Source organism: Halichondria panicea, chromosome 15 (genome assembly GCF_963675165.1).
Source record: "Halichondria panicea chromosome 15, odHalPani1.1, whole genome shotgun sequence".
Taxonomy (NCBI): Eukaryota; Metazoa; Porifera; class Demospongiae; order Suberitida; family Halichondriidae; genus Halichondria; species Halichondria panicea.
The window spans coordinates 5,718,596-5,746,229 of record NC_087391.1 but is presented as its reverse complement, the minus strand read 5'-3'; the positions used below and the strand labels follow the sequence as shown (position 1 = coordinate 5,746,229).

The following is a 27,634-nucleotide window of genomic DNA, read 5'->3' as shown; positions in this document are numbered from 1 at the left end:
TCCTTCATTCAATGAAGCCGCTTCAATAGTCGCCGCGACTTAAGAGTAGTTAGTACATGTACACATGTACTAACTACATGTACAGTAATTTTTTGTTAATTAGTACACCTTATCAATACAAGAGAAACACATGTTATAAAAATAATTGGTTCCACACAATAAAGGCAGCAGTCTAATAGTTTAGAGAGTGAACTGGCTTGAGTTGACCAGACAGGCCGTCTGAATAGCGTCCACTGTAGCTGGCCCCACTGCAGAAACACACTCATAACTAACACATCTCATACAAGCAATCAATCACCTAGAGGGAATACGTCATTGTTACCAGCATCCTCTCTGGCACTCTCAATAGCTCTCTTGACAGCAAACAGCAAGGAGCAGCTCATACACAGAGGGGGTTCTCCAGAGGCTGCATGATACATGCACACATGTCACACCATGCAGTCACACACACACACACACCCACGCACCTTTAGAGCTGAGGATGCCAACAGGATTTGGGGCATTCTTGAGGAGCTCCACTCGAAAGTCAATAGGAATATCTTTGGAGGAGGGTGGTTTGTACTCCTACAGATAGATAGAGAATAGTGTGGGCCCTGCATGCATTGAAGGTAGCGATGTGTTTGTTGCAAATTCAAAACCAAAATATATAATGCATGTGGCTAGGGCTTACCCATGTGTTGTGAGTGAGAAGCTGACCAGAGGTGTCATCCCACTCCACCTTCTCAGTGAGCCAGTAACCCAGGCCCATCACAAAGGCCCCCTCCACTTGTCCAATATCTATCTCTGGATTAATGCTCTCTCCACAATCATAGAGTATATCCACTCTCAGGATCTGTGTCTGCCCCGTCAGCACATCCACCTCCACCTCGGACACTGCCGCTCCCCAGGTATTGTACACATACACACTCTCTGTATTCTCGTACACACTGCAATCATTGAGAAGAGGAGGCTATAAAGATAGAGTTATGAGTGAGACAACATTTACAAGAATTTTGCTGATAAATCGATGCCCTCGGCGTAGCACTTCTGAACAAGATCGGGCCACGAGAGGTCAGGGTTCTTGGAGCGTATCGGCTGAATCCTACCATTGAGAACACCACACGCATTTTTGGTACCCTATCCAACACAAGATGTACGAATAATAAATTACGCTCAATGAAATCTAGCCTTTCCAATTGTTGGATTTCAACTGATCACAAAACTCTAAACACACCATTGGAAACGTAATTCTGAGAGCTATTGAATGCATCATTCAATTACAATGTCCGGATGATAAAAGTATGTACACTCAATCACTCACCAGACAGTTTAGTTCACTTCCAATACTGCCTCCAGTGGCCATGCCATTCGGGTTGGTGAGGGAGTTGGAGGTCTTGATCTTCACAAAGCCAATGGGTACTCCTAACATCTTAGCCGCCACTTGAGCTACCTGTAGGAGCATTGTCACTATAGCTCTACAGAAATGGTGATTGCCTCACTTTAGTGTTGATTCCCTGTCCCATCTCCACTCCACCGTGAACTATGGCCACTGTGCCATCACTAGCGTAGATACTCACCAGGACTGTGTATGGTGCACCGTTCCACGATATACCAAACCTCAGAGGCATCATCGTCAGCCCACGCTTACGCCAGCGATTGGCCTGTACATGTAACAATAGTATTATTAGGAGTTCATAGGGACAAGTTGTCAGAAACCCACCTTGTTGTAAGCAACCACTTGTGTCTTTCTGTTGTCAACATCAGCACTCTTGTAGAGCTCTGTACATGCAAGTGGAGATGGATATCATCCCAACACTTTTTTAACAGCCATAACTTGATCCAATATCAACAATTTTCTGATTTTCTGAAAGCTTAGAAAGAGACGTTTCAAATGATGTATATAAATCTCAATTTTGGTTGGGATCATAATTTGTCATTTTTTGCCTTTGAACCATTTGATTTTTTCGCCTTTGAACCATGGGCTATATAATCCATGGTATTGGGCTGAAATTGGCAAATTCTGTCATCTCTCAAATATGAACTTTGATAGTACCATTTTAAAGGTCTCCTTCTAGGCTTTCAGAAAATTGTTAAAATCGGACCCACGGAACTCAAGTTATGGCGACTGAAAGAGTGTCTGAACCATTGATTATAAGCGGGGGGTAGTTGAATAGCCTCACAGGATGTATGTCACCTAGCTATAGGACCACTTACGGTCCCAGAGAGATGAGATGGTGCAGTACTTGAGACTCATTCCCAGTGGTGTCACTTGTCCCTGAGTGTAGAGATTGGCCCTCTTGACTGTCTCCACATCCAACCCTTGGGAGCGGGCCACATGATCAATCATACTCTCCATGATAAAGATACCAGGCAGAGTACCTTAAGAGAGAACAATGGATACACGCACAAGCTTTGTTAGTACTTACCTGGTGATCTACACGATGTGTTTGCAGGAGTATTGGTCTTGCAAGCTATAGTGATGATCTCCCAGTTGGGGCAATGGTAGGCTGTGAGGGACACTTAAACCAGAGCAGCTGTTAGTATGCACGATACTCACCATTGTCAATATGGAAGGTCACAACAGGGAGAGCATGATCATTAGGGTTCCAACCACAATCAGTGAACACTGTCACTTTGATACCATTCAGCATTCCATCCTTGCTGAACCCAATCTATAGTGGAGGCAATGTTTCAAGCTCTAGTAGACAGATAGACGGCCATGGCAGGTCTCACCTGGTAGGTTGCTAGGTAAGGGAACCTCTTGCCCAATAGCCTCATGTTAGTGTCCAGGTCCAGGTGCATACCCACTGGCCTGCAGAGAACACACAACGTCTGATGATAGGACTACAGAGAATGCTTTGAAATTAGGATTGTTATTAGTTACTTAATCAACCTGTTCGCAATGCTAACCCACCTTCGTGATGCATGAGCACCCACTGCACAGCCAGCTGCAATCATATTGGCTCGTGTAATCTTTGACCCGTAAGCTCCTCCCACTCTCTTGACGGAGACGTCCACAGAGCTTGCCCCCACTCCTAGCACACCCGCCACTGCACTCTGCACGTTATCGGTCCACTGTGTTGCACTAAACACAGAGTAGCCCTCCTCCTGGGGAACCACTACAGCCGTCTGGGTCTCCATAGTGAAGTGGTATTGACTACCACAAGAGATCTGTCCAGTTATCACATGATCTGAGCTCTGAATGGCACCTGTGCACATGACAGTTGGTAAAGCTGACTGTGTGTATGCAGCAATCCAGCTGTAACTGCTCAATGGTTGCAATGCGACAAACCCCCCCCCCACACACACACACACACACACACACACACACACACACACACACACACACTTACTAGTGGGGTCTCCGACAGTGGTGGTTCCCTTTGGAGGGTTAGTGAAGAAGGAATTGCTGCGAATAGCGTCCTCCAAGTGGAGTATGGGCTTTCCTTGACTCTTGTACTGGAGTGTCACTGTTGATGCAATCTCATCCGCTTGTTCCTGAGTGTCTGTGGGGGGTGGGCTGAGAGGTGGGGGTAGGAAGGGGGTGTGGCTTACCAGCTAGGACCATCCCCACAGCCTGGCCAGCGTACTGTGACACTTCATTCAGATCAAGGAATAACTGCAACCAGGGAGTAACATGCAAAGAGTGTACTAGTATAGGGGAGACCCACTCACTTCTTCTGTCATGATGGAGCTGGGGGGGACAAAACTGTTCTTTCCTGGAATATCCTTAGCCGTTAGTACCTGCACAAACCCTGGCATGGTGGCTGCTGTGCTGCTCTCAATGGCAGTCACTGTGGCATTAGCCTATCGAGAGAGAGAGAGAGAGAGAGAGAGAGAGAGAGAGAGAGAGAGAGAGAGAGAGAGAGAGAGAGAGGGAGAGAGAGAGAGAGGGAGAGAGAGAGAGAGGGAGAGAGAGAGAGCGGGAGAGAGAGAGAGAGGGAGAGAGAGAGAGAGGGAGAGAGAGAGAGAGAGAGGGAGGGAGGGGGGGGCAATCAGATAATGAACACACATCTAGACACACTATATAGTACACACACCACACCACTCTATACTGACAACCGTGCCAATTTTTGGCAAATTATTTCATAAGTCAACCATTTGGGCACTATATATAATACCTACCTACTCCCCTATGTCCTCCCATACCACCAACTATATATGCTGTACTCCACCCTTAATGACAGCTCGGACTTACCTGAGTGGTGAGGATGAAGGCTGCTCCCAGCTGGTTGGGTAGAGCAGGAATGTCCGAGGTGTACTGGGCTTCACCTGACGCCTGTAATCACACATGGATAAGCCACACCCTCACATGGATAAACCACACCCACACAAGGGGGGGGGCGTACCTGAAGAGCAGCCGTGAGCTTGGGCATGGGTTGAGTGATGGGGTACTCAGTGGGGTCCGTCGAATAGCTCTGTTGCCCTGACGATATCGGGCGGACATACGGGACAGCTGCAGAGGCTACTACTGGAGACAAGTGTCCAGGGATCACCTCAAGGTAGAACTATAGAGGGTGTGGTTATAGGGAGGTGAGTGTGGCCAAGTGGCTTACCTTGTAGAATAATCCGAGAGCTAGGTTCTTCCGGTAGTCAGCAGAGGCAGCCGCCGGGTGTGGGGTAGGGACTAGGTCCTGGCTCAGAGCCTCAAGAGCACCTACACACACACATAGTAGCTGACATGTTGAGAGGTGGTGGGCGATGATATACCTTTGAGTGTGTTGGGGTCCACTAAGCTCTTGCCATTGAGGAAAGCAGCCGTTGAGGTTCCCTCCACCTACACACACACACACACACACCATTAGCACGGGAGAGAGGGGTGATATAGCTTACCGAGTGAGTTCCAATACCTCCAAACACAAGTCTTGGAGGAGCTTTGACAGTGAAGTTATTAGCAGAGTCCACTTGTGCTGAGAACGCAGCATTCACATAGGCATGAGCATTCTAATAGTGTGGGGGTGGAGTGGGTGTAAGTGATGATGAGTGAGCGTGCTGTACACTGGGAGGGGAGATAGGTACCTCTGCTCTGGGCATGATCTTGTAGCTCCTGAAGAAACTGTCAGATCCACCAACTGGAATATCCATGAACAGTATCATCTGCACACCACACACGGACGGCAATATTGGGTTAGCTAATATTATGCAATGGCACATTCTTTCACAAGCAATAATTATTGTGGCTGCAGTAAACAGTGGCATCACTACACACCCACACACCCACACCCATACCCACACACACACACCCCACACACACACCCACACACTGTGGGTTGGTCACCTCATTACTCATGTCCTGCTTCAAGAAGGCCCACAGATCGATGGTGGTGTAACTAGCTGTGGAGAAACCTACAATAGGGAGTACGTTAGCGTTGCCAAGACAACACCGCCCACTCACCAACAGCCAAAGTCGCTCCAGCGGCAGCCATTACAGTGAAGACATCAGAGGGGAAGTTGTCATGGTTACGTGTGAGCATAAGATTCCCAGCCCAAGACCCAACGTTCCTGACCGGCACATTGGCAATCTTGAGGAGATGTTTGGCCAGTGATTGGAAGGTGGGCGTTTGGTGGGACATTAACTGTGCTATTAGTGCCGATAGTGACACTGCACCGCCCACACGCATCCTCTCGGCAGTCACCTGAGTAGGTGTGGCCATGAGGTGTGGTTAATTGGTGGGCCAAGGCTTACCTCTACTTGGTACAGCTCAGGAATAGCCTTGACGTCAATGTACACATCAAAATGCTCAGAACCCTTGAAAACACCTGTGCGTACATGCAGGTAATTAATGTTGTTTAGTGAACACACAATGCTAACCATGTGATTATTATTGGGTACCTATGAATGCTATTACCACCGCTCACCTCTTCCAGTATCTCCACACACTAACTTGACGGTCTTGTTGCTCTGAGTGGCCTCACTGAAGACACTGGCTAGCTCAGTGAGTGAGAGAGGCCGATACCATTGTGCCCCCCCACTCCTCAACCCCCCACAGCTCCTTCCCTTACAGCAACCCCCTCCAGAAAGCTCCTGCGACAATGCACTAGCTGTTATGAGGCACTTCCACACATCTGTACACTGCACATAACTTGAGCTTGCATGCATGGATGAACAATGTATTCTGTAGCTACAGAAAGGTCTCCTACCCTCTACTTCATTCCATTGCAATTCGTCTACTATTCTATTCTTACTGCTATTCTACTGCTATCCTACTGTAATTGACCCACTGCACATGGCTACTTACCTCAATATCCAGACACTCAAAGCCATCATCTGTGGCTCCCTCTGCAGCGAAGGACTTCATGGCGTCCAGGATGGGACGATAGCCAGTACAGCGGCACAGGTTGCCATCAAAGTTATCCTCTATCTCTTGTTTGGTTGGCTTGGGGTTGGCCTTGAGCAAACTGCAGCAGAGGGGACCTTAATTTAAGAGTGCAAGAATATCACTAAATTACCCACACCAAAGACAAGTAAACGCTGGGTCCCTGTATTTTGAGATCTAGAGTAGAGTTGGCTCTAATAAACTAGAGTTCTGGCGGTCCAAATTAATTTTGAGATTTGTCATCAGAAATACCACTCTCCAAGATTTCAGAAAATCATAAAATTAATGTTATTGGACCAACGGAACTATTAAACGTTATGGCCGTTCAAGATGCTTCATTTAACGCTGGGTACTCTCACCTGTACATGGACATGACAAAGCCAGGAGTGCAGTATCCACACTGAGTGGCATTCAGTTCAGCCACCTTGGACTGGATGGGATGGAACCCTTGCTTGGAGCTGTGGAATACAAGAGTCAAGTACACACTGAATGATGTAAGACTTCCTTACTCTCCAATGCCCTCCACTGTTGTTATATTCCACCCATCAACAGAGTACAATGGACACAGACACTGCACAGGGGAATCGAGGGAGTAGCAGTGATTCATGCAATGCTAGTTGAATGCAACGCTAGTTTATCTGTGAATGCAACGACTGTGAATGCAACGCTAGCTACTGGGATTTACAGAGTTAATGGCGACAGTCTTGATGCTACTAGTAACAAGGTCTGGCATGGTAGCTGTCACGACACAGGCTCCACAGCCTCCCTCTGCACACATCCTCTTAGTACCAGTGAGGCCGGGCTGAGAGCGTAGCCATTGGTTGAGCGTGAGGCTGGGACTGGGGTTATCCACCATGACTGCATGGCCGTTTAGCGAGAACGATACCGAGGTCTGGGGGGAGACTGGCACACTGCTAGCAGCTCCCATCTTGTGCAGATTTCCAGGAGACAGGAGAAGAATGCAGCTCCCAGAGATGTGCTGTGCAGCTCCAAACAAAGACTTGAGCCAACACGCCCCCCAGCCATGTGACTTCCTGTTATTGCGGATGTGATAATTACATGACATCATAGACTTTAAGTATGCAGCCCCTCCCCCATATATCATTGCATTGAGCAGCCACTCCCCCATAATAGCTACCTTTGACTCAAAGAGAGGGTTACAGAAGCCCAACTGCTTGCAAGACTAGAGTATACTCTATTGTGTTTACTGTGTTCACTGAAGTGCTTTGAGAGATGCTAAGAATTGAGACCAGGCAAAGATTGTTGTTCTGCTAATCAAGTGACTGCAAGCTATTCAACTGCACAGCTACAGCAACAATGGAATACTGTACCACTAGATGTTATCATGCACCTCTGCATAACAAATACCTAAGAACTAAGGCTAGGTCCAAATGGAGTGTTATTTTGATTGTTCTCTGTCTGTGTGTGTCGAATATTCAAGCAGTGATGTTGACCAGTCCCGTTAGTTGTACGTATGCAGACTCCACCTGCCAGTCTTGTCCCGATGTGTGTACTAGCAATCAGTTTGAGTCATTGCTACCTCAGCAATGCAACCCATCAGCAATGGTGAGTGACATTATGAATCTCACTAGCTAAATCTAAAATAGTATAGCAACAGAGTTCATTAAACTCTGAGTGTAGATATTTAGTTGTGGAAACATGTACCATCTACCCATTAGTCCTGACACTAGTTGGTATCTAGATCTAATTACACTAGAGCATTATTCACTTTGCCCGGCCCGTATTGATTACTGAGTATTATTATAGGAACATGGTGAGAATGCTGTCAGTCACTGATAACAAGCTAACAAAACTCTGTAGCACACAAACACACATAGTCATCGTTGTATCAGTGTGTCCAGGGGCTGCATGTGCAATGCTTATAGCTGACATAACATACTTAAGCGGTTTGTTTGTGTAGACTAAGGTAGGAGTACCTTTAAGGTATTTCTATCACATCTGTAAGATATTAGGGATAATTAAATCACTGCAGATATTATTATTACCTTCCCACAGATGCTAATGTTTTCCAGTGAATCTCACCCCAACAGAGAAACTCCCTCCATCTCATTCCGTGGTCAGAGCTACTCCGTCCCCAGTGATTCTTACCCCTCATCCCAAGAGCTCGGTGACGGCTACACTATAACTCTGTTCTATAAAGAATTGTCCCAATCAGGGTAAGTGCATGCATGGTTGTATATATACACAGTGAAATTTGATTAATAATTGCTCTATAGGACGTTGTTTGAAGTTGTACTTGGAGAAAGCTCAATTATCCTTGGCTATGATAACAGTGGGGATCTACTTTTCAATGGTATGATAGTTTTGATGAATGGAGAATCAAGTGATGTGTGGAAGGCCGTTCACATCACATTCAAGCCAGCTACCAATGCTACAGTTCATATAGACACTGAAGCAACTATACTAACCTCTGTTGGTTTCCCGAGCAGCACGTCTGTGGACTCTGTTACAGTTGGAAACAACTTCACTGGTTTGATTCAAGATTTCCGTATATATACTCCGCCACTGGCCATGGATGGAGACCAAATCATTGTACCAAGAGATGAACCATTTTTACCGCAATGCCTTTGCCCCTCTGGCTCAGAGATCTCATTGATGGACACTTGTGTAAACGAGACTAACACAACTGACACAATTGACAGGTGATTAATTTAATACACATCCTTGTGTAAATAATTAGTGATCAAATTACAATAATAGTGGGAGAGGGAAGTCACACACTCGTGTAGGGTAGCCTTATACAGTGTTCAGTTGCTGTGTCTATTGCATTCAATAAATGAGCAGCTTAATTAAGATGTTAGGCACTTCAGCTGATCGACCTAGTGCATGAGATGCTTCTAGTGGCAATATCAGGTTCATGGACTATTAGGTGTTGTTCATATCAAGCCTTATTTAATGTACATATAAGTTTATTCACGAGTCATTGGCACCATAACCGTGGTGCCTGCTGTATAGTCATGAATGTACTAGCTGGTTGGTCGATACCTCAATGTTATTACCACACCAACGGAAAACTACATATATGTACAAGTATTTGTGTTCAACCCTTTACGGCTCATTAGTTCAAGGTCTGGTGTATTTGACCACATAGTACTAAAGTGTGTGTTGCAAGGAATGTTGCAGTGGCTACATACATATTTGCTGCCCAATTATCTGTGACGATAGACCATGAATATCACACCTGGAAAACATTTATCGTTTAATTCCCATGGCCATGCATGCACACAGGTTCCAACTCTCAGCTGCAGTGTCGGATTTCCTGGCTGACGATTCCGATGATACAATTTGGTCGTCCGACCCGGGAGCTACCCCTGTCATGACAACACTTGGTTTTACCAACCCCACCCCCCTCTCCAAAATGTTCATTTCCTTCACCTCAGAACTCCCCACTCGTGCCACACTGGAGTTCTTTCAGACTAGCAGTAATGCGTGGATATCATTGCAGCACTTTGCTCTCAACTGCTCGAGTGCCTTTGGGATATCACCCAATCAACCGTAAGTGGACTAATGCACTCGTCCGTAGCCAGCACACATCTGTTTTGTGATTCTCCTAATTATCAAAGGCCAAACTGATACTGTGCATTACACTGTCAATAATACAGCTGGATATTCCCTAGTGCCTATATAGGCATGCTAGAAATGTTCGCACTGTGTATAGCATCAAATTTCACCTCGAGATAATCACATGATGACATTGTTTCCTTTCTCCCCCAGACTCTCAACACCTTATGACATCACCTGCTTACAGTACAGCCCAGGGGCACAGCAACTGGAGTTCTATGTAAGTGTGTATTTTCCATAATTATTATTGCAGTAGATACCATTAGTTGTTATTTTGATTACTCTATTATCCCATGCACAGCTTACTGGCACTGATGACAATTCTCGGCCTCTACCGGGTGATTCCGATATTCCCTTAGAGACATACTATCGTGCAAGTCAAGTACGACTGACAATGACCGATTTCCAAGAGAGAGCTATTATGTTTAGTATCCAAGATTTTCGAGTGTGTGAACAGTTTTGTCTTGACTTAAGAGCTGACTGTGATGAACCTTGTACTGAGCCAATAACCACAGCCCGGTCGGCAAGACATACGCCAGATGATGGTTCTGGTTTTGGGATTACTCCCCTCTTCAGTGAGATTCAAGTTGCAACGTCCTCCATTGAAAGCTTGATTATTACATCATCAGTTTCAACTTCCACCGTACGGATCACTCCTACTGCTACTAGCTCCGTACTGCTAGAAAATGTATCCTCAACACAAGCTGCTATCTCAACGACAATGGTAGCTGGAAATACATCATCCACAATGCTGTTGACATCATCTACTGAGAGTATTTTAATCACCCCCTCTGCTACAAGTTTAACTTCTACATTTTTATCGGCAACTCCAACTGGTACTAGCTCTGTACTGCTAGAAAATGTATCCTCAACACAAGCTGCTATCTCAACGACAATGGTAGCTGGAAATACATCATCCACAATGCTGTTGACGTCATCTATTGAGAGTATTTTAATCACCCCCTCTGCTACAAGTTTAACTTCTAACATTTTATCGGCAACTCCAACTGCTACTAGCTCTGTACTGCTAGAAAATGTATCCTCAACACAAGCTGCTATCTCAACGACAATGGTAGCTGGAAATACATCATCCACAATGCTGTTGACGTCATCTATTGAGAGTATTTTAATCACCCCCTCTGCTACAAGTTTAACTTCTACATTTTTATTGGCAACTCCAACTGCTACTAGCTCTGTACTGCTAGAAAATGTATCCTCAACACAAGCAGCCATCTCAAGGACAATGGTCGCTGGAAATTCATCCACAATGCTGTTGACGTCATCTACTGAGAGTATTTTAATCACCTCCTCTGCTACAAGTTTAACTTCTACATTTTTAGCGGCAACTCCAATTGCTACTAGCTCTGTACTGCTAGAAAATGTATCCTCAACACAAGCAGCTATCTCAAGGACAATGGTCACTGGAAATATATCATCAACAATGCTGTTGACGTCATCTATTGAGAGTATTTTAATCACCCCCTCTGCTACAAGTTTAACTTCTACATTTTTATCGGTAACTCCAATTGCTACTAGCTCTGTACTACTAGAAAATGTATCCTCAACACAAGCAGCTATCTCAACGACAATGGTAGCTGGAAATACATCATCCACAATGCTGTTGACGTCATCTATTGAGAGTATACTAATCACCCCCTCTGCTACAAGTTTAACTTCTACATTTTTATCGGCAACTCCAACTGGTACTAGCTCTGTACTGCTAGAAAATGTATCCTCAACACAAGCTGCTATCTCAACGACAATGGTAGCTGGAAATACATCATCCACAATGCTGTTGACGTCATCTATTGAGAGTATTTTAATCACCCCCTCCGCTACAAGTTTAACTTCTAGCATTTTATTGGCAACTCCAACTGGTACTAGCTCTGTACTGCTAGAAAATGTATCCTCAACACAAGCAGCTATCTCAACGACAATGGTAGCTGGAAATACATCATCCACAATGCTGTTGACGTCATCTATTGAGAGTATTTTAATCACCTCCTCTGCTACAAGTTTAACTTCTAACATTTTATCGGCAACTCCAACTGCTACTAGCTCTGTACTGCTAGAAAATGTATCCTCAACACAAGCTGCTATCTCAACGACAATGGTAGCTGGAAATACATCATCCACAATGCTGTTGACGTCATCTATTGAGAGTATTTTAATCACCCCCTCTGCTACAAGTTTAACTTCTAACATTTTATCGGCAACTCCAACTGCTACTAGCTCTGTACTGCTAGAAAATGTATCCTCAACACAAGCTGCTATCTCAACGACAATGGTAGCTGGAAATACATCATCCACAATGCTGTTGACGTCATCTATTGAGAGTATATTAATCACCCCCTCTGCTACAAGTTTAACTTCTAACATTTTATCGCCAACTCCAATTGCTACTAGCTCTGTACTGCTGGAAAATGTATCCTCAACACAAGCTGCTATCTCAAGGACAATGGTCGCTGGAAATACATCATCAACAATGCTGTTGACGTCATCTATTGAGAGTATTTTAATCACCCCCTCTGCTACAAGTTTAACTTCTAACATTTTATCGGTAACTCCAATTGCTACTAGCTCTGTACTACTAGAAAATGTATCCTCAACACAAGCTGCTATCTCAACGACAATGGTAGCTGGAAATTCATCCACAATGCTGTTGACGTCATCTATTGAGAGTATATTAATCACTCCCTCTGCTACAAGTTTAACTTCTACATTATTATTGGCAACTCCAACTGCTACTAGCTCTGTACTGCTAGAAAATGTATCCTCAACTCAAGCAGCCATCTCAAGGACAATGGTCGCTGAAAATTCATCCACAATGCTGTTGACGTCATCTATTGAGAGTATATTAATCACTCCCTCTGCTACAAGTTTAACTTCTAACATTTTATCAGTAACTCCAACTGCTACTAGCTCTGTACTGCTAGAAAATGTATCCTCAACACAAGCTGCTATCTCAAGGACAATGGTCGCTGGAAATTCATCCACAATGCTGTTGACGTCATCTATTGAGAGTATATTAATCACCCCCTCTGCTATAAGTTTAACTTCCACATTTTTATCGGCAACTCCAATTGCTACTAGCTCTGTACTGCTAGAAAATTTATCCTCAACACAAGCAGCTATTTCAAGGACAATGGTAGCTGGAAATACATCATCCACAATGCTGTTGACATCATCTACTGAGAGTATTTTAATCACCCCCTCTGCTACAAGTTTAACTTCCACATTTTTATCGGCAACTCCAATTGCTACTAGCTCTGTACTGATAGTAAATGTATCCTCAACACAAGCTGCTATCTCAACGACAATGGTAGCTGGAAATTCATCCACAATGCTGTTGACGTCATCTATTGAGAGTATTTTAATCACCCCCTCTGCTACAAGTTTAACTTCCACATTTTTATCGGTAACTCCAATTGCTACTAGCTCTGTACTGCTAGAAAATGTATCCTCAACACAAGCAGCTATCTCAAGGACAATGGTCGCTGGAAATTCATCCACAATGCTGTTGACGTCATCTATTGAGAGTATTTTAATCATCCCCTCTGCTACAAGTTTAACTTCCACATTTTTATCGGCAACTCCAATTGCTACTAGCTCTGTACTGCTAGAAAATGTATCCTCAACACAAGCAGCTATCTCAAGGACAATGGTCGCTGGAAATTCATCCACAATGCTGTTGACGTCATCTATTGAGAGTATTTTAATCATCCCCTCTGCTACAAGTTTAACTTCCACATTTTTATCGGCAACTCCAATTGCTACTAGCTCTGTACTGCTAGAAAATGTATCCTCAACACAAGCAGCTATTTCAAGGACAATGGTCGCTGGAAATTCATCCACAATGCTGTTGACGTCATCTATTGAGAGTATTTTAATCACCCCCTCTGCTACAAGTTTAACTTCCACATTTTTATCGGCAACTCCAATTGCTACTAGCTCTGTACTGCTAAAAAATGTATCCTCAACACAAGCAGCTATCTCAAGGACAATGGTCGCTGGAAATTCATCCACAATGCTGTTGACGTCATCTATTGAGAGTATATTAATCACCCCCTCTGCTACAAGTTTAACTTCTACATTTTTATCGGCAACTCCAACCCCTACGCCAGATGAAGGTTCTGGTTTTGAGATTAGTCCTATTTTTAGTGAGACTCCCGTTGCAACATCTTCCATTGAAAGCTTGATTATCACACCATCAATGGTTTCAACTTCCACCGTACGGATCACTCCAATTGCTACTAGCTCTGTACTGATAGTAAATGTATCCTCAACACAAGATGCTATCTCAAGGACAGTGGTAGCTGGAAATACATCATCCACAATGCTGTTGACGTCATCTATTGAGAGTATATTAATCACCCCCTCTGCTACAAGTTTAACTTCTGCAATTTTATCGGCAACTCCAATTGCTACTAGCTCTGTACTGCTAGTAAATGTATCCTCAACACAAGCTGCTATCTCAAGGACAGTGGTAGCTGGAAATACATCATCCACAATGCTGTTGACGTCATCTATTGAGAGTATATTAATCACCCCCTCTGCTACAAGTTTAACTTCTGCAATTTTATCGGCAACTCCAATTGCTACTAGCTCTGTACTGCTAGTAAATGTATCCTCAACACAAGCTGCTATCTCAAGGACAGTGGTAGCTGGAAATACATCATCCACAATGCTGTTGACGTCATCTATTGAGAGTATATTAATCACCCCCTCTGCTACAAGTTTAACTTCTGCAATTTTATCGGCAACTCCAATTGCTACTAGCTCTGTACTGCTAGAAAATGTATCCTCAACACAAGCTGCTATCTCAAGGACAATGGTCGCTGGAAATACATCATCCACAATGCTGTTGACGTCATCTATTGAGAATATATTAATCACTCCCTCTGCTACAAGTTTAACTGCAACATTTTTATCGGCAACTCCAACCCCTACGCCAGATGAAGGTTCTGGTTCTGGAATTAGTCCTATCTTCAGCGAGACTCCAGTTGCAACATCCTCCATTGAAAGCTTGATTATTACACCATCAGTTTCAACTTCCACCGTACGGATCACTCCAACTGCTACTAGCTCTGTACTGCTAGAAAATGTATCCTCAACACAAGCTGCTATCTCAACGACAATGGTTGCTGGAAATACATCATCCACAATGCTGTTGACGTCATCTACTGAGAGTATACTAATCACCCCCTCTGCTACAAGTTTAACTTCTGCAATTTTATCGGCAACTCCAATTGCTACTAGCTCTGTACTGCTAGTAAATGTATCCTCAACACAAGCTGCTATCTCAAGGACAGTGGTAGCTGGAAATACATCATCCACAATGCTGTTGACGTCATCTATTGAGAGTATACTAATCACCCCCTCTGCTACAAGTTTAACTTCTGCAATTTTATCGGCAACTCCAACTGCTACTAGCTCTGTACTGCTAGAAAATGTATCCTCAACACAAGTTGCTATCTCAGGGACAATGGTCGCTGGAAATACATCATCCACAATGCTATTGACATCATCTATTGAGAGTATAATCACCCCCTCTGCTACAAGTTTAACTTCAACCATTTTATCGGCAACTCCAACCCCTACGCCAGATGATATGTTTGGTTCTGGTTCTGGGATGAGTCCTGTCCTCAGTGAGACTCCAGTCATAAGTTCAGTCGCTAGCTCTGTTTCCTTATCAGTGACTCCGTCCCCCTCTGCTTTCGCCAGTTCAACAGCAGCAGCCACTAATACTACTGCTCTGACACCCACGCCCACGCCCACACCCAATGCAACAGTAGTGAGGAGCATTACACTTATCAATACCACTATGTTACTGACCTCCACACAACTCAATGCATCATCAGTAATCATCTCCATGACACCTTCTTTGACAGGCAATGCAACCTCCATTCAAATGAATGTGACGAGCAATATAATTCCAACTTCAACCATCCAACCATCCACCAGTGTCGTTGCAACACCCACTCCAAGCCCCTCCCCCTGTCCCTATCCTCCTATGAACTACTCGAGACTGGACCCAGTTGCCCCCATCACTGTGGACGTGGGAGTGGCGGGATTTATTGTTGATCCCCTACAACCTGAGAGCAAGGATGGACTCAATTATTCTGTATCGTACAATAATCTAGTGTCCTCGCTGGAGGGTGTGAGGGAAGTGAGAGCCTCGTTAGGGGGTGTGGTGGGTGTGGCTAGTCTCAGTGAGAGGCAACCAATACTACCCATGACCGTCAGTGATTGTGCCGTCAGCAATAACTTGATTTGGCCTGATGAACCTGTTATACAGGTTGCTGCTCAAGCTAGGGACTCCGTGTTCAATACCTTCACTGGTGTGGAGATACTGTTTAGTGTGGAATCAGCTGATTCTAACTACAGCTGTTCCTCGTCTGATGAATCTGGTGTCTGCAAGACTAGGATTGATTTATACAGCATATTTACAGAAGAGATGCAAACAGCCACTCTTAATGTATATGTTAGTGGACAGAGTGTACCTAGCTGTTCTGTCACTTTACAGCTAATGCCTTGGCTGGAGCAAGTGTTGACTAGTAATGTGTTTATGGTACTCCCTCAGCGACCAATCAGAACAGTGGAACAAGTCAGTATTCCAGTCTACGCTACATTCAACACTCGAGTCTTAACCTTCAGCGTGGACTGCACTGTTAAAGGTGCTCTGTTTAAAGATACTATCTCACCATTCATTTGGAGTAGGGTGGCCAGTTTCTTTGATGAGAACAACCAAACAAGACTGTCCATTACCGGCTTAAGAATCTACGACAATGGGAATGCTAGCTCAACAAACTTTGCACAGGAAGAGTTGTTCTCTCTCAGGATAATGAATCCTACTAGTGATGTACAAGTCAGCTGTGAGGTACTACGGTTGGAACTAACCAATCAAACGGACCTTGCTCCACAGTTCCGATTCATTAATGCCGTCAATGGAAGCAATATTGTCGATAAGGTTGGACAGCTGACTCTGCGTACAAGACCTGCAATGATGCAGCTGTTTGCATACACCACCGAGAATGAGGTAGTCAATATTGCCACCCTCACTTCAGACACTCACTACTTCCCAATAACAATGCTGAAATTCACTGAAAACGGTGAATTTAATAGCATCTCAATTGATAGCTGTTCAAGCAACTCGGAAATTGTTCATGTGACAAATTGTTCGCACTTTTTCTTTAATGGCTCTGAGACAGGGGGTGCTCCACAGACAGACATCATCCTGAATGCTGACAATGCAAATGTGAGTCTGCCACTCAAAGTATGGCAAGCGTCTCGTGAGATCACTATCACCGCTCAAGATGAGGTGCTGAATGTAATAGAAACTTGTTCAGTGTGCAGTGGAACCAGTTACCAACGGACACAGCTGGCAATAAGGACAAACATTAGTGCAGGGGTTGTTGAGACTACCTCCATCAGCGTAACGTCTTTATTGGCCTCCCGGCTTGAAGTAGATCCAGAAGACACGGTAATAGCTACTATCTCAACTACTGGTTTAGTGCAAGGATTACAACCGGGTAATGCCAACATCTCTGTTCCATCATTGTCAGGATCTGTTACTATCTTTGTGTCCAATGTTTCGGTTGTACCAACCTTTCTGGACGTGTTCGCCTTTAGTGGTATAGCAGTTACAAGAACCAACGATGAATTGTCCGTGATATTAGAGCAAAATTTCCAGTATGTGAACTCGAGACTGTATCTCTCTGCTGTGGTACAGTTCAGTGATAACCACACCCTCCTGCTCACTGAAGAGGACGGTGTTGATTGGTGGATCATGCTCCCGCAAGAAAATGTCAGCGCTAGTAATTATACATTCCCACAACCAGTTGACAGCTTTGATATACTCTCAGTGTGGGCTAGTGGAGGAACCAACTGTACTAGTTATAGTCTGACACTCAATGATAACAAAACGTTCTCCCCGTTCAGCGAAATGCCTTCTCTGGTTGTCACTATCTCCTCATCATCTTTAACCTCATTGGACGATATCTCTATTGTCCTCGGTGTGCCCACGTCCGCTACTATTACAGCCCGTCTGATCTACGCTGATAATGTCAGTGTTGATGTCACTAGTGAGGCTACCACATCTGTAGGGCCACAGCTGATGAAGCAGGATAACAACATAATACTGGTGAACGGCAGTGGCTTTGGTGATACAGCAGCTGTAATTGTATACTATACCCTTGGTAGTGAAGTGCTGAATAAAACGTTGATTATCAAAATTGTGTCTACAAACTTTTTCCTGAGGGCCTATCCGAGATACGGTCCATCCGACATAAGCGTAACGGAGATTCGCAGTATAGGAGACAGTGATGTATATCAGAGTGTGATAGTGCGTGCATATCTTCGCTTTCTTAATAACAACACTGATCATGTGATCACTGACCATGTACGAGTCACAGCAACAGCTGGTCAACTGGTGGATAATGTTCTGAGTAATTTGACCAATGAGGTCTCAGCTGTGAGCTTGAACGGCTATGCTATTAACGATTCAATTATATCTGACAATTTAACACTGCAAATTGGTTCAATGCCTCTCGAGGTGCAAGAAATTGATGATATATTCATGTCAGCTGGACTGCAAGACAATGACTATTATCTCGACTGCTCTGTTGTGCTTGATGACGGCACGCTGCTACCACACACCTTCGAGAATGGTAGGCCTCTCTATGACAATCTTATCCAATTCTCCATTGATGATGACTCTACGGTTGAGCTAACACGCCCGGGAACCATTAGACTGTTAAGAAACTCCTACTTCACTGTGACTGCAAATGCTGGAACTGTAAGCAATTCCACAACATTCGCTAGTAATCTGAAGCCAGAGGTGAATGGCTTTGATGTGGGCAGCACTACTGGACCCCCCATACCAACACTAGAACCTGGGGTTATACTTAAACTACCACTGCGATTCAATGCTCCTAATAATCGATTGGGGGTGTACGGACTTGAGCTGCATTATGAGTGTACTACTTCTAACAACTCCCCTCTGAAATTGATGGGTGGTGAACAAGGAAGCAACTGGCGAAATGGTTCCTTGTCATTTGTGCCCCAGGGCGATAAGACGGTGCAGTTTGGAGGAGTGCTGAACAGTGGAGCCCAAGGTCTAACAGAGCTAGCAGTACTAACATTTGAGGTGATGGATGTGCCAGGAATGGTTAATCTGTCTGTGAACGTCTCCTACTTGTCTGAGGCAAATGTGTCCCTGACGGATATTTCACTCAGCCAATCGTTTGCAGCCAGTCAAGTGCAGTTCAGGATAACAGGAGGTGGGAACAGACGTAGACGTAGTGCAAAGGTCAGCTCCGCCCTATCTACAAGAGATAGACGATCAGTCGGAGCAGGTTCAAAGTTTGATCTAAACGACGATGGATGTGTTGACCTGAGGGATCAGTACTTGCTGCTCGAGTACCTCGCTGCAGAAGTGTACAAATTCTCAACGCCACTTGGACAAATGATCAGGAACACCACTGGGGACTTGGGAGATGTTGATGTTTCAGATTTCAATACTATCGAGAAAACAGCTCTGGACTTCAGCTTCAATGCAAACTTAACAATCATACCCTTCTTTCGTCCACCTTCAGTGAATACGAGTCATCTGTGTGAGCTTGTGATTGAGGGTAGTGTGACTCGTGTGGGAAGTGGAGAGGTGCCGCTGGATGGTACAGTGAGACTGGCTCTCGTGTTCAAGTCAACTGACAGCAGATTCCAGTCTGAGTTTGATGACTTCATTGGAAGTTCTGAGACTGAGGACTACGGTGGATTAGAGGTGATTGATGTTCTGGAACCAAGTGGTGAGAGCGGTACTGCTGCATTCAGCAAATATATTCCAGGGAATTTCACCACAAGCTTCAACTTGTCCCTCATTTTGGTGGTGGAGATCGGGGTAGAGATTGGTAGCTTCACACTGTCAACTGTTGCTAGCATTAATGCTGAGGTGGTTGTTACAATACCATTCACTGATGTCAATGAGTCTTGTTCTGCTCCAATGACTACACCATCACCAAGCGTGACTCCATCACCAAGCATAACTCCATCCCCAAGCGTGACTCCATCCCCAAGCGTGACTCCATCACCAAGCGTAACTCCATCACCAAGTGCAACAATATCGTCAAGCATGTCGCCATCCCTTAGTGTGCCAGCATCGACCAGTGCAACTGTATCGTCAAGCATGTCGCCATCTCCTAGTGTACCAGCATCGACCAGTGCAACTGTATCTTCAAGCATGTTGCCATCCCTTAGCGTGCCAGCATCGACCAGTGCAACTGTATCGTCAAGCATGTCGCCATCTCCTAGTGTACCAGCATCGACCAGTGCAACTGTATCTTCAAGCATGTCGCCATCTCCTAGTGTACCAGCATCGACCAGTGCAACAGTATCTTCAAGCATGTCGCCATCTCCTAGTGTACCAGCATCGACCAGTGCAGCTGTATCTTCAAGCATGTCGCCATCTCCTAGTGTACCAGCATCGACCAGTGCAACTGTATCTTCAAGCATGTCGCCATCCCTTAGTGTGCCAGCATCGACCAGTGCAACTGTATCTTCAAGCATGTCGCCATCCCTTAGTGTGCCAGCATCGACCAGTGCAACTGTATCTTCAAGCATGTCGCCATCCCTTAGTGTGCCAGCATCGACCAGTGCAACTGTATCTTCAAGCATGTCGCCATCCCTTAGTGTGCCAGCATCGACCAGTGCAACTGTATCTTCAAGCATGTCGCCATCTCCTAGTGTACCAGCATCGACCAGTGCAACTGTATCGTCAAGCATGTCGCCATCCCTTAGTGTGCCAGCATCGACCAGTGCAACTGTATCTTCAAGCATGTCGCCATCTCCTAGTGTACCAGCATCGACCAGTGCAACTGTATCGTCAAGCATGTCGCCATCCCTTAGTGTGCCAGCATCGACCAGTGCAACTGTATCGTCAAGCATGTCGCCATCTCCTAGTGTGCCAGCATCGACCAGTGTAACAGTATCTTCAAGCATGTCGCCATCTCCTAGTGTGCCAGCATTGACCAGTGCAACTGTTTCGTCAAGCATGTCGCCATCCCTTAGTGTGCCAGCATTGACCAGTGCAACTGTATCATCAAGCATGTCGCCATCCTCAATCGCAGCTCCACCCTCAAGCGCAGCTCCATCCTCAAGCGCAGCTCCATCCTCAAGCGCAGCTCCATCCTCAAGCGCAGCTCCATCCTCAAGCGCAGCTCCACCCTCAAGCGCAGCTCCATCCTCAAGCGCAGCTCCATCCTCAAGCGTAACTCCATCCCCAAGTACAACTATATTGTCTAGCATGTCATCATCCTCCAGTGTACAATCCACTAGTGCAACTCTGTCGTCAATTGTTTCCACAATCTCAGACCCAGGCACAACATCTACGATGAGTGTTAACCCAATCTCAACGATGATTTCAAGTGAATCTGCTGCTACACAAATGCTACAAGTAACCTCAACAGACACGGTTATAATAGCGACTACTACCAGTAATATTGTACCAACTCCCACCACAGAATCTTCAACAACCAGTGTCATCTCTACTGCAGTTGAGACATCTTCTGCAACCAGCAGCTCGACACAAGCAGTAATACAGACAACTACTCCTGGACTTACTGAAACCCCGATAGTCTCACACACGGAGACACCCACTGGGACTACTCAAGGCACAATACAACCGCCCACGCAAGGCACAACACCATCGCCCACGCAAGACACAACACCATCGCCCACGCAAGACACAACACCATCGCCCACGCAAGACACAACACCATCGCCCACGCAAGACACAACACCGCCAACCACTCAAGACACAACACCATCGCCCACTCAAGGCACAACACCATCGCCCACTCAAGGCACAACACCGCCAACCACTCAAGACACAACACCGCCAACCACTCAAGACACAACAACGCCCTCAGATGTAGAAGATACCCCAAGTGCTGATGTGCCTGTGCCTGTTGCCGCTATTGGTGGTGGCATGGGTGTTGTCATCCTCTTACTCCTAGCAGTAGTCCTTGTATTCGTCATTCGGTACGTCCTAAAGAGGAACAAGAAAAGACGCTACGCTCCCAACACTGGCCACAGGCCATCGTCCAGGGCCTCTGACTTCTGGTTTGGTGAAGAAGAGAATGTGGTAAGTCATTAGTAGATTCGCAACAACTACCTCCGTGCATGCATACTGCATGGTTGTATTTACTATACCTGTGTATGCATGGCTGATTGTATACCTAGCTTAATTACCCTCCTCCCCTCTGTACAGGAGATGAGCCCCATCGACATTGTTCCCCTTCACCATGCCAACCACTATAGTCAGATTGAGTCAAGTATAGACCTCATCCCTAACCACCACATCTATCACTCTGGCACTGGAGATGATGGTATCATGAGTGGGCACTCAGGACGACCACTCATCAAGGACCACTCACAGTATGGCAGACCACCCCCTCACATGGCAAAGCAAGCTGTAAAGGTGAGTTCAACTACTATTATTTGGCCAATTTCCATACATATACTTGTAATAATCATGTAGTAAAATAATAATCATGTAATAATCATGTACGCTTCTTGTAAATCACCTAACAGTAGCATGTAATACCCTTATCCCCCTCTCTCTCCTCTGTGCAGCACTCGTTCTATGAGTCCACTGGGACGGACATGCCTGCCTCCTCCTACCATACCGGGGCCAGCAGTCGAACCAGTCCCTATGCTGAGTACGAAGAAGATGAACTGATTGACCTACAGTTCAGCGAGGATCCAACCCAAGCCTACCTCTCACTCGGACTAACCCCACTCTCTCAAATTGACAACTACCCAGCGTCCAACGATATGCTGGGCAATGGCAGTGAGGGCATTGGGTTCTTCCCTAGTATGCCTCCACCGGTGACACCCATGTCCTCCATGTTCAGTCTCAACTCTAGCCATGGCAGCAGCTCTGGCATTCCCGTCGACAGCCCATTCAATATCACCTCAGGGGGAATGGTGATGCCTGACGCCCTCCCCATGGACGCGGGGGTTACCTCCAGACGATTAGGAGTGGGCAGGAAAGGGAAACAGGATATCAACCCCCTGTCTCAAGGATACGCTATGACATTGGAAACTGTTCCTGAGCAAAGTGGATCACTGGACGTGGATAACTTCAACGAGAGGTATATCGGCATTATCACTAACGGCAACGCTGGTAGCACTAGTAGCGATTCATTCGAGGCTAGCGACAGAGACAATCTCATTTTCCCATCAGCTGATAATCTCAGTCTAACTCGTCAGGGAGGCAGAAGAGGGAAGTCTGGAGTACGCCGCAGTTCAGATCATCTCAATGGAAGCATTGATAACTTAAATAGAGAGTTGGTGTTCCAGAACAGAGACATTGATGAGGACGTAGACATGCCGGTGAGGATAGACAGACACGGCTCTGTTTCTCCCTCCTCTGATGATAAGTTCATTCGACAGCACGCAAGAGAGCAAGCCAAAGGGAGGGAGCTAAGCAAACAGAGGGAGCTGCAGAGACAGAGACTCATAGACGACGAACGCAGGAGGAGATCCCTCCAAGATCCCCGAGTACAAGTGCTGTCATCATCCGACTATGGTGCTACTCGAACAAGAGAAGCTGGTTCTGACTTGTTTCATCGAACGCCTTCAGGCCGCGGAGGGCAATATCAGCCTAGGGGGACTACGTACGATCAGCAGCAGAGACGGCCGCCAGAGCAACAGCTGATGGGCGGAGGAATTATCAAACGCTCAGAACAATTGACAACTCTCTAATTAACTGAACACTAATTTCATTCATGTTCCCCGTATAATTATAGTTCAAAGATTTTTAATTAATTATTGCAGCAACAATTTTTTTAATCACATAATTATTTAATACACGATTACAGCATTGTCAACAAATATAAATATTATTGAATAAAAGAGCATATGCATGTGGTGGTACAGGGTGACTAAAGTGAGTCAGTGTTAGTCAGCTAGCTTTATAAGCTAAAGAGTTTCTGTCAGTGGAACTTTGGCTTCTGTAGAGGAGAGAGGATGTTAAGACCTGCATCACTATACAATCTTCACTCACCATAACAAGCCCACTAACGAGGGACTCCCCCCTGTCCACCTCCTCTAGATCATTAGTAGCCCGGGTCCCGAAGGGGGTGTGGTCTGTGTGGAGGGTGTGAAAGTTTGGAGCGGATCGTGATGGCCTCATCTCAGCTCCAGTTTGAAGTAATAGACCAACCACATCATCACGTCTGCAAGCAGAGAGAGAGAGACATTGCATGAGCTACACACACCCACACACACACACACACACAGTACACCCACACACTCACACACCCACCCACCCACCAACACACCCACCCACACACACACACACACACACACACACACACACACACACACCCACCCACCCACCCACACACACACACACACCCACACCCACACACATAGTACACCCACACACTCACACACCCACCCACCCACCCACCCACCCACCCACACACACACACACACACACACACACACACACACACACACACCACCCACACACACACCCACACACATAGTACACCCACACACTCACACACACACACACACAGCACTCACTGCAAGGACATAGCATCGTCGAGAGGTGTCTTGTTGAACATGTCTGTTACATGCACAGAGGCCCCATTGCTGAGTAGCATTCTGACAGTCTCCAGGTGACCATGACTGGCCGCCACGTGTAGGGGGCTGCGACCATTGTAGTCAGGTTGGTTGAAGTCCCCTCCTTGGTTCCTGAGAGAGAGTAGACACTCAATGTCACCAGTAGCAGCAGCAGCACACAGCAATGGAGGGAAGAGGGTCCTCCGGAGTAACTTCACTTCCTACACAGAGTGGGGGGTATTGTGAGGTGTACAGTTAGCAGTCGAATAATAGTCACTGAATTTGGACCACCAGAACTCTAGTTATAGCGTAGATACAACACCTTTGTAACAGTTGATCTGTTACCTGACTGGAAGACACAGAGAGGGCCTTAGCAACCGTCTCCAGGAACACAGAGTCCCTCAGGGAGAACTGGTGCTGGGTGGAGTCCAGGACAGTGAGCTCACCACTCATGTTACGAATCAGGCACTTCTTGATTTCCTCACGTGGTAGCTTTTGTCCAAGCAGGTAAGATAGTTTGGTTAGGGCAGCCTCAGTGGTCATGTCAGCACCCGGCACCACTCCAGCCTGCCGAAGCTTCTGTGTATACACAACGTGTGTGTGTGTGTGTGTGTGTGTGTGTGTGTGTGTGTGTGTGTGTGGAGGATTTATGAATATTTCTACTCAAAAGCAATGATATCACATGAATAAACAGGTATTTCTAATTAGGGCAACAAAATACATCCTTTCTCAAGTTACTAGCACTCAGCTATCAAAATATAGGCCCACTTCAGACAAATTACTTTTTTGTCAAAAATGTTCCATTTTGAAACTGAAAGCAATCACTGATGTAAACACATCATTAGATATGCCTTTCAAAGGGCCACACAATGCATTTTGTTATTGTGAAAACGCACAATCCTAACTCCAGTTGTGAGCGCTCAAAAATATAAAATTAGCTATCTAAAGCTATCCCATGCCTTTTCTAGAATGGAAGCGACAATCCCTATTAATTAATAGACAGCATGTGTGTGTGTGTGTGTGTGTGTGTGTGTGTGTGTGTGTGTGTGTGTGTGTGTGTGTGAGTGTGTGTGTGTGTGTGTGTGTGTGTGTGTGTGTGTGTGTGTGTGTGTGTGTGTGAGTGTGTGTGTGTGTGTGTGTGTGTGTGTGTGAGTGTGTTGTGTGTGTGTGTGTGTGTGTGTGTGTGTGTGTGTGTGTGTGTGTGTGAGTGTGTGTGTGTGTGTGTGTGTGTGAGTGTGTTGTGTGTGTGTGTGTGTGTGTGTGTGTGTGTTGTGTGTGTGTGTGTGTGTGTGTGTTGTGTGTTGTGTGCTCACGATTCCTCCTGCGTAGCTCTCACTGACAGTGCCCTGGCTGCATTGGGTACAGTTCACAATGACCACACCCCTCTCACATGCACTCTTGAGCACCTGGAATATATCAGAATGGGAGGAGGTATCCGGGATATTCCCAGCCCCATACGTCTGCAGGACCACCCCCTCCATGGGTGGCTGAAAGAAGGACCGGATCTGTGCATGAGGAGATGGTGGTAGTCATACTTTGATACGTGTAATGAAAGTAAAGAGAGTAACCAACTGAAGAACTACATAGGTAGTTTCACTAATGCTATCATTGTAGACTGGACACAGCCACAGGGCACTCACTGAGCTAGCTGTGATGCCAGGGAAGAACCTCAGTATCCCAACGTTGTTGTTCATTTCAGTGTTTACTTTAAACTTCTCCAGTTTGGCAGGTCTTTGTATAGCGTCCCACTCCACTGTGTGGGGGTGGGGGTAGTCCCTAAACACACACACTCACAGTGCCTTACCGCTGATGTCAACGCCAATAGTGGCCAGAGGAGGTATATTGGGAGAATTAAAGGCATTGTAGGCACTGGAATTCATCTTAGTGACCCTGTTGCCACGGTATAACTTGTTGTTGAAGTAGACAGTGACCTACAGTAATGGTGGCCAGTACTTATAGCGAATACTTGACAGAGCAACTCTCCCTCACCTCAGGTATAACGTATTGACCAGCCAGAATGAGAGCCCCCAGGATATTGTCCCTTGCATCATTGCGCAACTCTGAGATGGGTACCTGCATACAGTCAGTGCATAATTACAGCACTCACGTACAACCTTTTCACCTCACTTGAAATGCAAACCTAGTATAATTCAACCACTAGCTACAGTCACAGTGAGACCACGTGACAGGCAATTGAAGTGAAGCCATACTGGACCACAAAACTTCCCAGGCCGGGGGGGCCATTCTCAACACAAATAGATTTCAATAGGTTATCACATAGTGTACCTGAGACCCAGTCATGACGACCGGTTTGCCGAGGTTCTGCAGCATGAATGAGAGGGCAGAGACAGTGTAGGCCATCGTGTCTGTGCCATGCAGGATGACAAAGCCTTGGAACTTGGAATAGTATCGCTCAATATCGCGTGCCATCCTAGCCCAGTCCTCCATAGAGAGGTTGCTAGAGTCTAGGAGAGGGGAGTACTCTAGGATGCTGTAGAGGATGCGATGTCCCTCAAATGTCCGTCTGTAAGGTTAAGGGAGAGGAAACCATTCACTAAAGGAAGCTATCTAAAAGTGTCAATAGTAAATCTATTATCATCAGTAGATCTATATCTCCATACATTCATGCATTATAACCACAGATAGCGCTATTATAAATACAGTCCTCTCCCCTCACGTACGGTAGAGCCATTGGGCGCAGGTCCCCCATATCCTCCCACTGCACAGGGCCTACATCTGGGTCACACAGAAACGGATTGCTTTGTATCTTCTTCTCCAGGTAGTTCTGAGCAGGTTGATAGCCTGTGCAGTACAGGGCGAGGGTAGTGAGCTAGCTGCAACCATTGTGCACTCACCATTGTCCTTGCTCCACTTCATGCCGATGGTGCCCCCGGTGTAGATGACCAGCACCTTCTTGGCATTAGTGGAATCAGTTGGTACATCAGCGCCCAAGCGAGAGCTTTTCTTCCAAATAAACTCACTCATAATTATAAGAGCTAGATCTGGATATATGATACAGTACTTCTCTAGCTCTGTAGCTGTTGTTAGCTAACTTTTAATTAACTTTTGTTTTTTTACTGGGGTGTGTTGAAGGTGTGCGTGTGCTTGAAAGGGGAAAACCCAGA

At 45.8% G+C, this 27,634-nt stretch overlaps 3 protein-coding genes across 3 annotated transcripts; 1 reads left to right on the top strand and 2 right to left on the bottom strand.

The window, feature by feature from the left end:
- Positions 1-125: 125 nt before the first annotated feature.
- LOC135349329 (uncharacterized) lies at positions 126-7,377 on the bottom strand. The gene is made up of 30 exons (XM_064547855.1): positions 6,982-7,377; positions 6,806-6,867; positions 6,656-6,754; positions 6,219-6,378; positions 5,839-6,004; positions 5,666-5,739; positions 5,375-5,615; positions 5,258-5,325; positions 4,999-5,076; positions 4,813-4,923; positions 4,690-4,756; positions 4,536-4,636; positions 4,329-4,487; positions 4,178-4,258; positions 3,655-3,786; positions 3,535-3,598; positions 3,333-3,485; positions 2,894-3,188; positions 2,713-2,791; positions 2,537-2,651; positions 2,406-2,486; positions 2,194-2,358; positions 1,700-1,758; positions 1,479-1,640; positions 1,301-1,429; positions 986-1,116; positions 671-926; positions 468-564; positions 299-406; positions 126-248 (listed from the first exon to the last, which is right to left on the bottom strand). Exons 1-30 carry the CDS (start codon positions 7,363-7,365, stop codon positions 181-183), a joined length of 3,945 nt encoding a protein of 1,314 aa, XP_064403925.1. The 5' UTR covers positions 7,366-7,377; the 3' UTR covers positions 126-180.
- A 43-nt stretch (positions 7,378-7,420) lies between these two features.
- LOC135349327 (serine-rich adhesin for platelets-like) lies at positions 7,421-23,757 on the top strand. Its single transcript, XM_064547853.1, has 8 exons — positions 7,421-7,862; positions 8,313-8,473; positions 8,534-8,959; positions 9,546-9,812; positions 10,032-10,098; positions 10,180-22,017; positions 22,144-22,353; positions 22,509-23,757. Exons 1-8 carry the CDS (start codon positions 7,614-7,616, stop codon positions 23,640-23,642), a joined length of 14,352 nt encoding a protein of 4,783 aa, XP_064403923.1. The 5' UTR covers positions 7,421-7,613; the 3' UTR covers positions 23,643-23,757.
- Positions 23,706-27,618, bottom strand: LOC135349332 (L-asparaginase 1-like). Its single transcript, XM_064547858.1, has 11 exons — positions 27,365-27,618; positions 27,191-27,311; positions 26,796-27,033; positions 26,499-26,582; positions 26,314-26,440; positions 26,150-26,262; positions 25,823-26,014; positions 24,855-25,088; positions 24,471-24,730; positions 23,944-24,115; positions 23,706-23,890 (listed from the first exon to the last, which is right to left on the bottom strand). The coding sequence occupies exons 1-11, from the start codon at positions 27,492-27,494 to the stop codon at positions 23,873-23,875; spliced, it is 1,689 nt and encodes a 562-aa protein (XP_064403928.1). The 5' UTR covers positions 27,495-27,618; the 3' UTR covers positions 23,706-23,872.
- Between the last annotated feature and the right edge of the window lie 16 nt (positions 27,619-27,634).

What these genes read in the sequence shown, in the direction of transcription:
- LOC135349332 (XM_064547858.1), bottom strand. Translation starts at nt 27,494, where the DNA reads ATGAGTGAGTTTATTTGGAAGAAAAGCTCTCGCTTGGGCGCTGATGTA. An exon ending in TCTCTGTGTCTTCCAGTCAG is followed by an intron (nt 24,731 to 24,854) that starts GTAACAGATCAA and finishes CACTCTGTGTAG; the next exon opens with GAAGTGAAGTTACTCCGGAG. An exon ending in GACGATGCTATGTCCTTGCA is followed by an intron (nt 24,116 to 24,470) that starts GTGAGTGCTGTG and finishes CTCTGCTTGCAG; the next exon opens with ACGTGATGATGTGGTTGGTC.
- LOC135349329 (XM_064547855.1), bottom strand. Translation starts at nt 7,365, where the DNA reads ATGATGTCATGTAATTATCACATCCGCAATAACAGGAAGTCACATGGC. An exon ending in CTCTCGGATTATTCTACAAG is followed by an intron (nt 4,488 to 4,535) that starts GTAAGCCACTTG and finishes CACCCTCTATAG; the next exon opens with TTCTACCTTGAGGTGATCCC. An exon ending in AAGTGGTTGCTTACAACAAG is followed by an intron (nt 1,641 to 1,699) that starts GTGGGTTTCTGA and finishes TTACATGTACAG; the next exon opens with GCCAATCGCTGGCGTAAGCG.
- LOC135349327 (XM_064547853.1), top strand. Translation starts at nt 7,614, where the DNA reads ATGGAATACTGTACCACTAGATGTTATCATGCACCTCTGCATAACAAA. An exon ending in AAAGAATTGTCCCAATCAGG is followed by an intron (nt 8,474 to 8,533) that starts GTAAGTGCATGC and finishes ATTGCTCTATAG; the next exon opens with GACGTTGTTTGAAGTTGTAC. An exon ending in CACAGCAACTGGAGTTCTAT is followed by an intron (nt 10,099 to 10,179) that starts GTAAGTGTGTAT and finishes TCCCATGCACAG; the next exon opens with CTTACTGGCACTGATGACAA.